The sequence below is a fragment of the Colobus angolensis genome, unplaced genomic scaffold (genome assembly GCF_000951035.1).
Source record: "Colobus angolensis palliatus isolate OR3802 unplaced genomic scaffold, Cang.pa_1.0 Scaffold119, whole genome shotgun sequence".
Classification (NCBI taxonomy): Eukaryota; Metazoa; Chordata; class Mammalia; order Primates; family Cercopithecidae; genus Colobus; species Colobus angolensis.
This window is the reverse complement of record NW_012113030.1, coordinates 857821-874735: the sequence shown is the minus strand read 5'-3', so window position 1 is coordinate 874735 and position 16915 is coordinate 857821. Positions and strand designations below refer to the sequence as shown.

Here is a 16915-nt window from a genome sequence, read left to right as displayed (position 1 = left end):
CTTGCTCTGTAGCACAGGTTGGAGTGCAGTGGCACAATCGAGGCTCACTGCAGCCTTTACCTCCTGGGCTTAAGCAGTCCTCCCACATCAGCCTCCAAGTAGCTGAGACTATAGGCACACACCTATAGTCCCAGGCACCGTGCCTGGTAGTGTTTTTAACTTTTTGTAGAAACAGGGTCTCACCATGTTGCCCAGGCTAGTGTTGAATTCCTGGGCTCAAGTAATCCTCCCTGCCTTGGCCTTGTAAGGTGCTGGGATTATAGGCATGAGCACCTGAGCTATCATTTTTTAATTGTACACTTCTTTTTTTTTTTTTTTTGAGACAGTGTCTCTCTCTGTCAGTCAGACTGGAGTGCAGTAATGTGATCTTGGCTTACTGCAATCTCTGCCTCCCATGTTCAAGTGATTCTTTCGCCTCAGCCTCCCGAGTAGCGGGACTACAGGCACTTGTCACCACGCCGGGCTAATTTTTGTATTTTTAGTAGAGACGAGGTTTCACCATTTTGGCCAGGCTTGTGTCGAACTCCTGACCTTAGGTGATCTGCCCACCTTGGCCTCCCAAAGTCCTAGGATTACAGGCGTGAGCCACCACACCCAGCCTTACATTTTAAATACATTTATATTATTTTTTTCCCGCTTCTTTCCTCCTTTCCCTGCTTCCGGGCCTCTGGTAACCACCAATCTATTCTCTTATCTTCATGAAATCCACTTTAGCTCCCACATATGAAGGAGAACATGTGGCATTTGTCTTTATGTGTTTGGCTTATTGCAGTTAACATAATGTTCTCCAGTTCTACCCATGTTGCTGCAAATGACAGGATTTTGTTCTTTTTCATGGCTAGATAATGTTTCATTGTGTATAAATACCACATTTTCTTTATCCATTCATTTGTTGATGGGCACGTAGGTTGAGTCCATGTCTTGGCTGTTGTGAATACTGTGTGGTAAACACAAGAGTGCAGGTATCTTTTTGATATCTTGATTTCCTTTCTTTTGGATATACACCCAATTGTGGAATTTCTGGATCATATGGAAGTTCTATTTTTGATTTTTTGAGGAACCTCCTTGCTGTTCTCCATAGCAGCTATACTAATTTACATTCCCACCAACAGTGTATGAAGATCCCCTTAGAAAGGTACTTTAGATCTTTGCTACCCAAAGTGTGATCTGCACATCAGAAACATTTAGCATGGTCTGGGTGCTTGCAGAATCTCAGACCCCATCCCAGACCTATTTACTGAATCAGAGTCTGCATTTTAACTAGATCACAAGTAAGTGGCAAAATCATTAAAGATTGAGAAGCACTGCTTTAGACTACATTTTGGAAAGGTCTTGAATGCCAGGAATCAGATTATAATGCTATATTAGATAAACAGTTAAGTGTTGTTGTTGTTGTTGTTGTTGTTGTTGTTTGAGACGGAGTCTCCCTCTGTCACCAGACTGGAGTGCAGTGGCACGATCTCGGCTGACTGCAACTTCCGCCTCCTGGGTTCAAGCGATTTTCCTGCCTCAGCCTCCCGAGTAGCTGGGACTACAGGCACGCCACCACGCCCAGTTAATTTTTGTATTTTTACTAGAGATAGGGTTTCACCATGTTGGTCTGGATGGTCTTGATCTGTTGATCTTGTGATCCGCCCACCTCAGCCTCCCAAAGTGCTGAAATTATAGGCGTGAGCCACCGTGCCTGACCACAGTTAAATTTTTTTAAAGTGGTGAGAGAGATGACTGAATCCATCCTTTGGGATTATTAAATAAGTATTAATCTGGGAGTAAATTAATGGAAGACAAACTAGAGATGGTAAACAAGTCACAGGGTTATAGTATAATCAAAGTACATAGACTATAAATCTCTTGGATACTAGCAAAACTTGATAGAATTCAGAAGATGCCAATATATAAACCAATGTCATTTTTTATTAATTTACTGTGAAAACTAGTAGTATTCAATGGGTTATTCCAGATGACTAGTCAGCACATTTCCTGCAGCTTTTTTCAAGATTCTGCAGGAGAATTAAGCCCTAATGTCATAAGGCATCTATTTTATGTAACTAATCCATTTGAAATGACTAATTAATTTCTCTCTTATGTATCTAATACTGTGCATTATGTAACATCCTTGAGAAAATGTAGAATATAGTCATTTTTTGCATTCTCTGGTTCATATGAGGGATACCTGTTGAGAAAGGCTGCATAGGAAACCAAATCATTGCAAGAATCAAGCATAACATATCTCCATAATAAGGTTAAAACAAGTCATTTCCTCTGATGGTGTTGGAAATAGCCGGTCCAGGCTGGGCGTGGTGGCTCACACCTGTGATCCCAGCACTTTGGGGAGGCTGACACAGGCAGATCACTTGAGGTCAGGAGTTTGAGACTAGCCTGGCCAATGTGGTGAAACTCCATCTCTACTACAAATAGAAAAATTAGCCAGGCGTGGTGGTGCACGCCTGTAATCCCAGCTACTCAGGAGTCTGAGATGGGAGAAATGGGAGGATCGTTTGAACCTGGGAGGCAGAGGTTGCGGTGAGCCGAGATCGTGCCACTATACTCCAGCCTACACGGCAGAGTGAAACTCCTTCTTAAAAAAAAAAAAAAAAAAAAAAGAGGAAACACCTAGTCCAATTCTTGCTCTTTTTATTTTTATTTTAGATTTCATTCATATCATCTCCCTTTTGTTAATGCTGTCTGCCCCCCACCCCCTCATCATCACAGTCAATATTAGAACATTTTCATCATCACCAAAGAAATGCTCATATGCATCTCCCTACCCCAAACTCTTGGTAACTCAAATTTATGTTCTGCCTTTATGGATTTGCCTGCATATTTTATATTACATGAGCCTGTATTTTAATTGTTTGTTTACAAATCTGTCTCTCTCCCTGGACTGTAAACTTCTTAAGGATAAGTACAGTGTCTTAGCTAACTTCTTGTCTCCAGCCCTTAAGACAGACTGTATTACATAGAAAGCTCGATAATGGAATAATTGATTTAGTTTTGCCTTTCTTAATTATGATCACATTCCACGTCTGCCCTCATTATATCCACATACCTGACTATTCCCAGTTACCTCATCTACTTATATAGAAAAACTCTCAGCTAATCTCTTTCATTAAATACTGATTTTTAAGATCAGTTTCATTTGTATAAGATAACTTTTATTTTAAATTGGAATGGTAGATGTGAGTTCACTCTGCCCTTTTATACTGCTGCCTTGTATCTTTAAATCCAGATTGTTTTTTAATCTGGAAACGAGTTGTTTTGTTGACAATCATATAATAGAGTATTACACCATTGCCTCTATTACAATATTTATTCAGATGTGGAAATCCTCTTGGAGATTGGTTCTTAATTTATGTGAAGAGAAGTATTATATTTCTAATAGATTTGTGCTTAGCATTTTTGTTAGGTATTATTAAACATATAAATCAAGTTGCAGATGTTTTAGTAAATAAAACAATATATTAGTAGGAGGATGTTGATGTTTGGTGGGCATGTAAGAAGGCAGAAGAGAAAAAAGAATTGTTCAGTGTTGATACTTCAGAAATGGCTAAATACAGCTAAGGAAAAAAGATGAAAATTTACCTTCATCGGCAGTCCAGACAAATTCTAATGTTGCTTCTAGTAAGTGGTATAGGCAGTGATTTTCTTATGTGCATAATATCATAAAAACCATCTAGATTGGTTCCTCTTTCATATAGTTAATGTTTTTTCTTCTTTATTCATGCTTGGTAATAAATATAATCTAGTGAAATTAAGTCATCAGCTTATTAGAACAATATGTCACAATGTGTGAGTTACCTTTAAAATTATTTATATTTTTATTTATTATTAGGGTGAATTGATGCTTGTAGATAAGGTATATGTTTTTACAGTCTTATTAACTGTGGCCGATTTGAGGAAAGCTGTGCTACTTGTTTATTGCATTTATTAAGAATAACACTAGTTCATGTGGAAAGTATAAATGGAAACTTAAATCTTTTTCTGTTTTCCCTTTCCTTTTTAAATTTTGTTTTATATATCACTTCCCTGTCTAATGTAGTTGGATAATAAAGCATCTTTTCTGATAATTTCATAACACCAGTATATTTTTAAACTTTTTAAAAATGTGATACATAGGCACCAAGAGTAGAAGCACAAGTTCTTCTGGGATCTTTGGTTTGCTTTCCCAACTTATGTTGTGAACTGCCTTCTCTTCATCCCAACATTCCTGATGTTGCTGTGTCTCAGTTTACAGATGTTAAGGTAAGAAATGAGATGCTAATTTTTAGCACTCAAATTATTTTATAATCATAAAGTACATGCAATAAAATTTGTATTCTTTCTTTTCTTTTTGAAATCCACACAATTGTTAAAGATTTTTGCACATTGATTTTTGTATCCTGAGACTTTACTGAAGTTGCTTATCAGCTTAACGAGATTTTGGGCTGAGACGATGGGGTTTTCTAAATATACAATCATGTCGTCTGCAAACAGGGACAATTTGGCTTCCTCTTTTCTTAATTAAATACCCTTTATTTCTTTCTCCTGCCTGATTGACCTGGCCAGAACTTCCAACACTATGTTGAGTAGGAGTGGTGAGAGAGGGCATCCCTGTCTTGTGCCAGTTTCAAAGGGAATTTTTCCAGTTTTTGCCCATTCAGTATGATATTGGCTGTGGGTTTGTCATAAATAGCTCTTATTTTGAGATATGTCCCATCAATACCTAATTTATTGAGAGTTTTTAGCATGAAGGGTTGAATTTTGTCGAAGGCCTTTTCTGCATCTATTGAGATAATCATGTGGTTTTTGTCTTTGGTTCTGTTTATATGCTGGATTACGTTTATTGATTTGCGTATGTTGAACCAGCCTTGCATCCCAGGGATGAAGCCCACTTGATCATGATGGATAAGCTTTTCGATATGCTGCTGGATTCGGTTTGCCAGTATTTTCTTGAGGATTTTTGCAGCAATGTTCATCAGGGATATTGGTCTAAAATTCTCTTTTTTTTGTTGTGTCTCTGCCAGGCTTTGGTATCAGGATGATTCTGGCCTCATAAAATGAGTTAGGGAGGATTCCCTCTTTTTCTATTGATTGAAGTATCCTCCAGACACAAAGGCTTGAATGCTCATTAGGAGCATATCCTTTGTTGTGTTTAAAACATAAATCTAATGGCATTTTTGTTCTCCTAAGCCACTATAATATTTGACCCTGTTGATGTTTCTGTCCTTTTCTGAATGTCTCTCTATCTTTTATTGCACAGATCTTGACTTACTTTTCGCCTAAGTATTCTGACTCCTTAATCGACTAATTTTCTTTTCTCTATTTGCTAAACATATATCCAGTTCAATATTTTACCCTTGTATTTCTTCTTTGTTTTCTCCCTTTTAAATATTTTATTCATTTACATAATTTTAACTAATATTTTAACTTGTGTCAAAATTCATTGTCATATTTTACAAATTATTAAGGATGAATATTTCTCCCTTAGCTTTATTGAGATAAAATTGACAAAAATTTTGCATATTTAAGGTGTACAATATGGTGTCTTGATACACATATACAGTGTGATAAAGATCAAGCCAAATAACATATCCATCACCTCACATAGTTACCTTTTTTTGGTGAGGAGGAGTAAGAGAAACCAAGATCTACTGTCTTAGCAGGTTTCAAGTGTACGATACCGGTACCTGTAGTCACTGTTAATTGTAGTCACCATGCTGTACATTAAGTCTCCAGAGTTTAGTCAGCCTGCGTATTTGAAACTTTGTAACCTTTAACCAACATTTTCCTGTTTCACCCACTCCTTAGCCTCTCTTAACTACCATTCTACTCTCTGCTTCCAAGACTTCAACTTTTTATATTCCACATGTAGGTGAGAACATGTAGTGTTTGTCTTTCTCTGCCTCTCATATTTCACATCGCATCATGTTCTCCAAGTTGATTCATATTGTCACAAATGACAAGATTTCCATCTTTTTAAAGGCCAAGTGGTATTCTATTGTATGTGTATTCATGTATTTGGGTGGGTATGTCACATTTTCTTTATCCATTAGTCCTTCAGGGGACACTTAGGTTTCTTCCGTATCTTGGCTATTGTAAATAATTCTGCAATGAACATAGCAGTGCACTTATCTCTTTGACATGCTAATTTCATTTCCTTTGGCTATGTATACCCAGAAGTAGGATTGCTTTGGATTGTATGCATTTTAATAATTCTGTAATCTATGGACACGGATATGTTTCTATTTATTTCTGTCTTTTTCTGTTTCTTTCATCAGTGTTTTATAGTTTTCCATGTACAGATCTTTTACCTCTTTTGTTATGCGTATTCCTAAGTATTTTGTTGTTTTCGATGCTATTGTTAAATTGGATTATTTTCTTAATTTCTTTTTCAGATAGTTCACTGTTAGTGTATAGAAACACAACTGATTTTTGTATGTTTTGTTTCCTGATACTCCACTGAGTTTATTAGTTCTAATAGTTTTTTGGTGGAGTCTGTAGGGTTTTTTATATATTAGATTATGTCATCTGTAGACAGAGACAGTTTTAATTCTCCCTTTCCAGTATGGATGCCTTTTCTTTTTTCTGCCTAATTGCTCTGGCGAGGACTTCCAATACTATGTTGAATAGAAGTGGCGAGTGTGGGCATCTTAATCTTGTTCCTAATCTTAAAGTAAAACCTTTCAGCTTTTTGATGTTGATTATGATGTTATCTGTGGGCTTGTTATGTTGAGGTACAACCTCATTTGTTGAGTTACAACCTCATTCGTTGAGTTTTTATCACGAAAGGATGTCATATTTTTCATGCAAAAAAATTTATATTTTATCATGAAAGGATATTCGTACCTTTGAGCTATGTATTCTACTTAAGTGCTTTTTCTTCACCTATTGACATAATAAGATTTTTGTCCTTTGTTCTGTTAATATGATGTATTAGTTTTATTGCTTTGTATATGTTGAACCATCTTTGCATCACAGTGATAAATCCTGCTTAATTATGACATATAACCCTTTTAATATTCTGATGAATTTGGTTTGCTAGTATTTTATTGAGGATTTTTGCATCTATATTCATCAGGGATATTGGGCTGTAATTAATTTTTTTTTTCTGGTAATGCTTTTGTCTGACTTTGATGTCAGGGTAATGCTGGCCTCTTAAAATGAGTTTTGAAGTATTCGCTCATCTTCAGTTTTGGAAATGGTTGAGAAGGATTCTTCTCAGATTCTTTATTTGAAATACTTTGTAGAATTCACTGGTGAAGCCATCTGGTTCTGACTTGTAATGATATTTCTCACAATTTTTAAAATCTTCATACCTATAAGCTATTAATTCTACTTTAATTATCTGCCTTTATCACTCTTCTAATCAGGAAGAAATGTTATTTTTTGAACATATGCTTTTGGCTATAAATTTCTGAAACTTTAGCTACTTTTATAAATAATATTGGTCTCTTTAATGGTAATATGTACATGAGAACAAAGACTGCTTTAATAACCACTTAGTAAATATTTGTAGAATTAATGAGTGAAATCTCAGTCATTGCTGTTAACTGTTTCCCCCTTACTTTAGGAACTTATAATCAAAACTGTATTAAGCTCGGCAAGAGATGAGCCCTCTGGTCCTGCAAGGTAGGTCTTAGACTGACTCTAACTATTCTGTGTTTGGAATTTTAGAAGTTGACTGAATTTTTATAGCAGCCCAGATTGTTTTAGATACATAAAAGCCATTCTAAATTACACTTTTAAGTCATTTGAATGATTAAGTGTTCTTACTTATTTTCATGATTTAAATACTAACCTTTCTTCATAAACAGAATCCTAGTCACCTTTTTCAGTAACTTCACTCTTTATCTCTGAAATGATTTGTTTTAATTTTATTTTATTTAAGTACATTTTGTTTATTATTCAGTTATATTTGTCAGTGTCTTTTATGCAGTACCTTGAAATGCAGTAGCAGGTACCCAATGAATTTTTGTTAAATTGAGTTAAAATAAATATTTTATTACAGAAAGTAGTATACCTAAGAAAATAGCATATTTTAATATTTACGAATATTTGATCAAGATTTTTTAAAAATAGAATATAAGTCATAGTTTTAGATTTTTTTCTAAATGTCTTAAGAAATAAAAGCTGACATTTTCTCTGTTTTACAAAACCTTTCCAAAAAAAGATTGAGATTTAAATTAGCAGGTTACTAGTAGCATACCATGTTTCTTCTCTTCCCCAAAATAACATTAAGTCATATTTTATATTTCTTGATGCTAATTCTAATAGTACATCATTTGCCGCAACATTAGTCTGTGCTACTACTCCTCAGATCTACATCTCTGTCAAGCTCCTGTTTTCCAGTTATCTACACATTTTTTGACCCAAAGTTCAAAAGGTACAGATCATGGCTTTGACGATTTGGATTCTTATTCTAATTTAAATCTTTTTCCAGCAAATAAAAATAATGTACAGTGAACCATTTGTTTAAATTAAGACATAGCTCCAGTTTTTAAAATTTTAATTGCACGTTTTTCTCTCTTAATAGCCAAACTAACTAAAAACAAATATCTTTGAGAAAATTGTTCTTTTACGCTAATCCCAATTAAGTTTAGAAGGATTTTCGTATAATATTGTTTCATTTAATTCTCATCACAATTTTGAGAGTTTAATAGAATCACCCTCTTCTGGACCGGGCGCGGTGGCTCAAGCCTGTAATCCCAGCACTTTGGGAGGCCGAGGCGGGCTGATCACGAGGTCAGGAGATCAAGACCATCCTGGCTAACATGGTGAAACCCCGTCTCTACTAAAAAAAAATACAAAAAACCAGCCGGGCGAGGTGGCGGGCGCCTGTAGTCCCAGCTACTCAGGAGGCTGAGGCAGGAGAATGGCGTAAACCTGGGAGGCGGAGCTTGCAGTGAGCTGAGATCCGGCCACTGCACTCCAGCCCGGGCGACAGAGCGAGACTCCGTCTCAAAAAAAAAAAAAAAAAAAAAAATCACCCTCTTCTTCCAGTTTTGCTAGCCAGATACTGATGCTTAGAAAGTTAACAGTAAGTCTCTGATAATGCATAACTGGTGGGATGGGGGTGTAGGCAAGCTAGCTAACATTTTTAAAGCCCTTTGTATGTGCATGCTAGGCACTGTTCTAAGTGCCTTATATTTATTATCTCATTGAATTTTGTGATACCTCTATGAGACAGGTATAATTTTTATCCACCTTTTAACAGAAAAGAAAACTAGAACCCAGGGAGTTTCAATAATCTGCCCTATCATCTAGATATGACAGAACCTTGGCAGTTTGTCTTCAGAGGCTTATTAGATGCACAATTAAGAAGTGGCAATACCAAGTTTGACCTTAGTGCTTAAAACTGTAGAGCTTTTGCTTTTTGGAAAAAAACAAAACAAAACAAAACTCTGTTGCTCCTCAAGTGGAAGAATGTGGAAACCTAAAACATAGCTGCCTAGAAGTAGACCTGGGAATCATTAACACAACAGCTTGTGTTATGGAGAATATGGAAAAACCCCAGAAACTGAATTTAAGCATTGTCTCAACTTGTTTTTCTATACCTTTTTAGTATATGTTTTTTTTAGAAATTTATATTCCCAGGCCAGGCATGGTGGCTCATGCCTGGAAGCCCAGCACTTTTGGAGGCCAAAAAGAGCAGATCACCTGAGGTCAGGAGTTCGAAACCAGCCTGGCCAACATGGTGAAACCTCGTCTCTACTAAAAATACAAAAAATTATCCAGGTGTGGTAGTGTACCCCTGTAGTTCCAGCTACTCAGGAGGCTGAGGCAGGAGAATTGCTTGAACTGGGGAGGTGGAGGTTGCAGTGAGCCGAGATTGTGCCACTGCACTCCGGCCTGGGCAAGACAGAGTGACACTCTGTCTCAAAAAAAGAAAAAAGAAACTTAATACCCCCAGTCTGAGCAGGAGCAGAGAGTTAAGCTATATGCTGGGAATAATCTAGATTATTCTGACATCTTGTGGAGGGGGGTGTGGGAAACTGTACATGCAAGAAAAAAATATATATATCCTTTCTTACCACCTCTTGTTACAATAATTGTTAAACATTTGTATTCTCAGTCTCTGCCTTTAGTTAGCTGCATCCATGGAGAGCTTTGCTTCACTTCAGAGTTTATTGTTGCTTTAGGATTATAGATGTTTCCATAGCTAAACCGGAAGCTTGGTTAGTTAGTGCTACAAATATTACCTAGGATTTATGGATGAACAACAGTAGGGAAAAAATAAAGTAGTAGACTTCATCTAGAAGACTCTCAGGTAGTTTTCATAGTAAACAGTTTAGTAGCCTTAACACTCTAGACTAAAAGAAGAGGCTTATATAAGTTTCTAAAAAAACATATACTAAATCTGCTGTGTTAAGGAAGAAAAATCTGCACTGAATTTTTCTGAAGTTTAGCATTCCACTGAAATTAAGAATATCAGTATCGGGACATGGCATATATAACAGGATACTAGAAGAAGGTGACTGTTTTGATACTTAGAACCATTATACATTTTATCAGAAGCTTAAACTTGAACACACTAATAGAATCCTCACTGATTCTAATCATTAAATAACTCTCTTCAAGCTGACACCCAGCTGAAATTATATTGCTATAGAAATGAAGCTTTGCAATACATTAGGGAACAGGATAAAAATTCTACAAGTTCTGTTTCTGTTGGATTTTAAAATAAGTTACATAACTCTTATGTTCTCGATTTGTTTTAAAAATAATTTGTAGCTAGAAGTGTTAAATTTAAAATATACAAAAATATTTAACGTACTCCATCAGCTTCATGTTTTTACTTAAGTTCATTTTGCTGTTGTCAGTCAATAAAATTACACTTTCCATTTTGAAAGCAGGTTACATTTTGTTTGGGAAGCCTTGTAGCAATGTCAGTCTGTTAACATGGATTTTTAAAAAACATGTTGTGTGGTATCCCAGCCTATAGTCTTCTTAGTAAATTATAATAGAAAATTAGACTCAGAAGTTTTGGGATTTTGCTTTCTTCATACTTTCTCTTCTTTGGTTACCAGTTAATGTTTACAGTAACAAGTTCATTAATTCGTTTAAAATCATGCATGTTCATTCTGTGTCAGTTCATTGTGGGTCATGTTTGTGGTGGTGGTTTCATTTTATGTAACCGTTGTTGTTTGCCTTTTTTGCAGATGTGTAGCACTTTGTAGTTTAGGTATTTGGATTTGTGAAGAACTAGTCCATGAGTCTCATCATCCTCAAATTAAGGAAGCTCTGAATGTGATTTGTGTTTCCTTAAAGGTAAAGAAAACTGTTTAGTGAAATATATTAAGATAGTAGAGAATGCATGTTTTTTTCCTCCAAATATTAATTATATCTTGTGTAACATTTAGTAGATGTTTTCATTACTTTATTATTCTATTATTTTCTTGATCCTGACTCATTCCTTAAAAATTGTTCTATTTCTTGAATTTAGGGTATCTTTATGGTGACTCGTTTTTATCTCAACTTTTTATGTATTTAGCTTTGCCCCTAAACTATATATGGTAGATGTCTAAAAAAGGAAACCCACCACTTAAAACATATATAGGATTTTTCTGTTTTTCTTTTTTAACTAGTATTTCTGTAACTTACTGCTCTTTGATCTTTATTACCACTCCCTGAATTCTTGAGCTGTTCAGTTTTTTTGCTTTATCTTTTCAAGTTAAGTGCCTTCTTTATAGACAGAACAAGATTTTTTCAGTAGTAATAATGTAATTATTTGGAGAGTCTGAATGAATAAATGAGTACTCTTTGTTTATGAAAGGATGCATGATATTATTGTTGTTTTAAGACTTGTAAAAAACCCACAGCACGTGTATAAGACTCTAAACATACAAAGTAGTTAATAAATCTTTTTAAATAATAGTTACATGACAGATATTTCTAAACATTTACTATGAGGCACGTTGCTAGACAGAGTGAGGGATAACAATAGGAAAAATTTGTAAATACTAGCTTCAAGATGTTAAGAATAGCTGAAAAAGATTAAAATGAGAATAATAAAACATAAAAACCTGAGAGTACTAAATGGGTATATAATATAAACTGAGTGTATAATACAAACTGCTGATTGAGTTCGGAAGAAACAGAAATCATTTTGACTTAGTTATCAGAGAAGACTGGAAAAGAGGAGACACATTGGGGTTTGAAGTGTGGGTGAAATGTGGACATAGAGAAGCATAAAAAGTTTGTCTTTATGCCATTGGGGAGTCATCTGAGTTTTAAGCATAATGTCAGGATCATAACAGTGCTATAGAAGATTAATTTGGAAGTGTGGTGAATAGTTGATTGGAACAGGGCAAAGATTGATAAAAAGAATAGTGATTTAGAGGCCATTGCATAAATCCACATAAGAGAAAATGCAACAAAACTTTAATGAGGACAGTCAAACATTACAAAGGAAAATTAAAGTTGTACGTGTCTTTGGAATGTGTTGTGATTTTTTTTATTTTGCAGCTGGAGATTTATCTTAATCACTTATAAATATAGGATTTATAATCCTACAAATATATGAAATGTAAAATTTTCAGCAGATAATGCTTTGATGAAAAGTTCATCAAGAAAATTTTTAAATAATTTTTTTTTATTATTGCAGTTTACTAATAAAACAGTAGCCCACGTAGCTTGTAACATGCTTCACATGCTGGTTCATTATGTACCTAGACTTCAGATTTACCAGCCTGATTCTCCCTTGAAAATTATTCAAGTAAGTAATTTCTCATTTATTTATTATGACCTTGTTAAGTTTTTTTTAGATTTGGATACTTTGAATTGTAAAATTATTTAATAGTTTAAAATTTTTTTACATAGCTAAATAATGGCTACCCATCATGCTTTTCTGTGGTATCAAAGTTCATGATAGTTCCCTTGTCTTTTGTGTTAGAAGATTGTATTCCTGGTTTTGGACAAAGTAAAAGCACTAGAAACAATTTATTAGGCCAAGCCCAGTGGCTTATGCCTGTAATCCAGGCACTTTGGGAGACTAAGTTGGAAGGATCGCTTGAGGCCAGCCTAGGTAACATAGCAAGACCCTGACTTAACAAACAGTTAAACAAAAAACAATTTATTAGTTGTAGTGAAAATTATGTGTAAACCTATGTCATTGTCTTCATAACATACATGTTGCTTCATTCCCGCTCCATTCCCTCTTAAGTAGGGAAAACATACCATCATTCCAGTTACCAAAATCAGGACATTATTTTTTTTATTTTCTCTTTAGCCAGTCATTTGTGAATTTTTGTTCATTCTAATTCGTTATCTCCTGTGCTTCCTGCAACACCTGACATACTTCAATCCTTCATTATTTCTTTCTTGAGATATTGCTGTTGCCTCCTTCTGGTTTGTGTGGTCTTGCTCTTAAAGTCATCATTCACATTTACATGGCTCTTACCATATCACGTACCTGGAAAAAAAAAAAAAAGGACTGATTTTCCTTTGACTGTAAAATAAAGCCCAAAATTCTTTAGCTGTGAATTCAGGGCCTCCACAGGAGAACTCAACTGGTTTTTTAAGAATCATATACAGATTCCTTTGAAATGCCATGTTGTTCAGGCAACTGAATCTGCTTATCATCACTTAAACATACCCCTGGCTTTCTTCCTCCTATCTGAAATGCTTTGCTTCTCTTCTCTAGTGCCCTTATCTTTCAGTGATTGGCTTAAATACCATCTCTTCAAAAAATAAAAATCCCCATCTGCTCTCCCTAACCAGAATTTATCATTCTTATCTTCCTGTCTTTATAACATTTTTAGGAAAGATGAGAACTCATATTTATTAAACACCTACCATGTACCAGTCACCTTTTCATATGATATCTCATTTAATTCTTAGAAGTTTTTTGAGATAGATTATTCCCTTCCCTGTCCCTAGTCTCCCCCCTTATTTAAGATGAGAGAACTGAGGATTTAATAACTATATAAGAGTCATAAGCTAAGAGAACAGGACTCAGACCCAAGTCTGTAAGATTCCAAAGTTCATGCTTTTCCCACTCGGTCATCTACCAGCCTCTGTTATAGCACTGAATGTAGTAAGTATCGCACTAGTGAGTAAAGTCTTTATCTGTATAAAGTGTATTGAGAGGAATTTTCTACTTACTGCATTGAAGCAATAATTTCTAAAAATTTAATAGCATACAATACAACAAAAATAAAAATACAATAAATATATACCTATACATTTTTAACATGCACATAAAAAATTAAATGAGACTAAATGATTTCTGGGGTAAATGATAACACTGTATATGAAGATTTTGCCTTTTTTTAAGTAATGTCTTTTTCATTTACTTTGTATTCTGTACTTTATATTTATTCAAATAATATTCGGTGTATGATATATGTTAATTTAAAAAGCCACATTTGGCTGGGCATGGTGGCTCATGCCTATAATCCCAGCACTTTGGGAGGCCAACGTGGGTGGATCAGCAGAGGTTATGAGTTCGAGACCAGCCTGGCCAACATGGCGAAACCCTGTCTCTACTGAAAATACAAAAATTAGCTGGGCATGGTGGCCCACACCTGTAATCTCAGCTACTCAGGAGGCTGAGGCAAGAGAATCACTTGAACCCAGAGCCGAGATCGCTCCACTACACTCCAGCCTGTGTGGCTGAGTGAGACTCCGTCTCAAAAAAATAAATAAAAAGTCACATTTTTTTAAAAAGCCGTGTGTGTGTGTGTGTGTGTGTGTGCGTGTTTAAACAAAAGGCCTGGAAAGGCAATAGATTTCTTCAGGTGACAGGATTACAGTGGTTTTTTGTTGTTTTGAGACAGGGTCTCTGTCACCCAGGCTCCCAAAGTGGGTGTGGGCCACTGTGCCCAGCCTATGATGGTTTTTATTAGTCTTTTTCTTATCTGTATCTTGTAATTTTTCTATAATGAACATATATTTTCTGTGTGTTTATACATATTGATTTACCCCGTTGAATTGGGAAGAAACCCATTTATGGTTGACAGAATATATATAATTTTGGTTCCGTACATGAGGATTATAAATAATTGATAGTTAAGTATACTTGAAAAGCTTGCCTATTAAACATTACTTTGAAATAACAGTGTTAATGTGTTTAGAATAAATTTGCAGCAGTAGGTTTTGTATCACTTTAGCATTTAACAATTAAGTTGTAGAATATACCATTAATTTGACATATATAGAGCTCCTTTTTAAAAAAATTTTTTTTGCTTACAGATCCTAATAGCTACTATCACCCATCTTTTACCAAGTACAGAAGCTTCATCTTATGAAATGGACAAGAGGGTAATTTAAATTTTGTTTGATGATTAATATGTGGTTATTTAGTAAAATATTTGTATTTTAAAACTTTAATGGTATGTATATTTACATGGTAAAAATTTATCTTTGTTCAGAATCAACTATAGTGTGAAATGTGTTTCTGTTATGTAAGTATAACTAAATTATATTTTGGTTCACATTTCATGGCCATTTGATAAAATCTTTGAGTCTCAAGATTGTAAGGAACCTTAGAGGACATTCTGTCTATCTCTATTTCACTACATTCTGCCAAATTGTATTCTTACCTATGCCTGAAGATTATTAATTCTGAGGAATTCATCACTTCTAAAGGCAGCCACTTGTTTTTGTATAGATAGAAAGTAAAGATATAATATATCGAGATATGTCACTTAGAAGACATCTCCTCTGTCTGCCAAAACATTCTATTAGGTGTCATTTACCTCAGTAAATTTATTATAAGGGTTCTTTAATTTTTTCAGATATTATATTTACCAGTTCTAGAGTTTCTTTTTGTTTTGTTTTGTTTTTAAGTTTTCATATCTTCCCTGAAATTCTGCATTTCTTCATCAATTATATACATCTTCTCTTATAGATACTTTAACATATTTATAATAATTAAAATAGAGTCCTTGACCACTAAATCCAGTATCTGTGTCATCACTAACTCCGTTTCTATTGAGTTTTTTTCCTGTTGACTATGAGTTTAATTTTCCTGTTATTGTGTCTATTTTTTAATTATATGCCTGACATTATACATAAATGTTGTAGAGACTGTAGGTCTGTGCTGCTCACTATGGTAGCTGCTAACTGCTTATTGCTTTCAGTTTACATTAAATTTAAAGTTCACATGAAAAATGTAATTCCTTGTTTGCAAATACCAAGTGCTCAATAGCCACATGGGCAAATATAGACCATTTTCATCATTGCACAAAGTTCTATCAGACAAGGCTGCTCTAGATTCTATTAGTTTCCTCTGAGAATTATTCTCATCTCTTCCCTTGTCACATCTCAATCTTGAGTTCTATTCTCCAGGTCTCCCTTAACCATATTGTTTTGAAATCTCAAGTATGTTTTATTTACTGCTTATGTTCTTATTAATTTACAGAAATCTGAAGGTATAGTTGTGTTTCTGGACCTATTCCCAGTTATTTTCTTGTGTGGCATACATGAGGCTTTTATACTTTTTTCCTTTCCTACTGTCAGCCATTATCATTTCTTACTGATTTCATGTGTTTACCGCAAAACTTTTTATTCTTTCACTTCATATTCAGTTTACACACTGTTTGAACAGATTGTTTAGCTCTTGATAAATACTTCATCATCATCTTCTTCATCTTTAAAAGAGACATATACTCCACTTTTATTTTTTCGATTTAAAATTTGTAAAATTTTTTTGAGGCAGAGTCATCTTGCTCTGTCACCCAAGCTGGAGTACTGTGGCGCAGTCTTGGCTCACTGCAACCTCTGCCTCCCAGGTTCAAGCGGGTCTCGTGTCTCAGCCACTCAAGTAACTGGGATTACAGGTGTACACCACCATGCCTGGCCAATTTTGTATTTTTAGTAGAGATGTGTGTGTGTAGGGGGCAGGGTTTCATCATCTTGGCCAAGCTGGTCTCAAACTCCTGGCCTCAAGTCATCCACCTGCCTCGGCCTCCCAAAGTGCTGGGATTACAGGCAT

At 35.0% G+C, this 16915-nt stretch overlaps 1 protein-coding gene across 6 annotated transcripts in view; it reads left to right on the top strand.

The window, feature by feature from the left end:
- The window catches only part of RALGAPA1 (Ral GTPase activating protein, alpha subunit 1 (catalytic)), a 281300-nt gene that overhangs the window by 142112 nt on the left and 122273 nt on the right, over window positions 1-16915 (top strand). For all 6 annotated transcript variants that reach the window (XM_011925953.1, XM_011925962.1, XM_011925949.1 and 3 more), the window contains 5 exons: window positions 4117-4242; window positions 7550-7608; window positions 11139-11247; window positions 12584-12694; window positions 15172-15240. In XM_011925953.1, the coding sequence (XP_011781343.1) occupies window positions 4117-4242; window positions 7550-7608; window positions 11139-11247; window positions 12584-12694; window positions 15172-15240 (474 nt within the window). The remainder of the gene's footprint in view (window positions 1-4116; window positions 4243-7549; window positions 7609-11138; window positions 11248-12583; window positions 12695-15171; window positions 15241-16915) is intronic.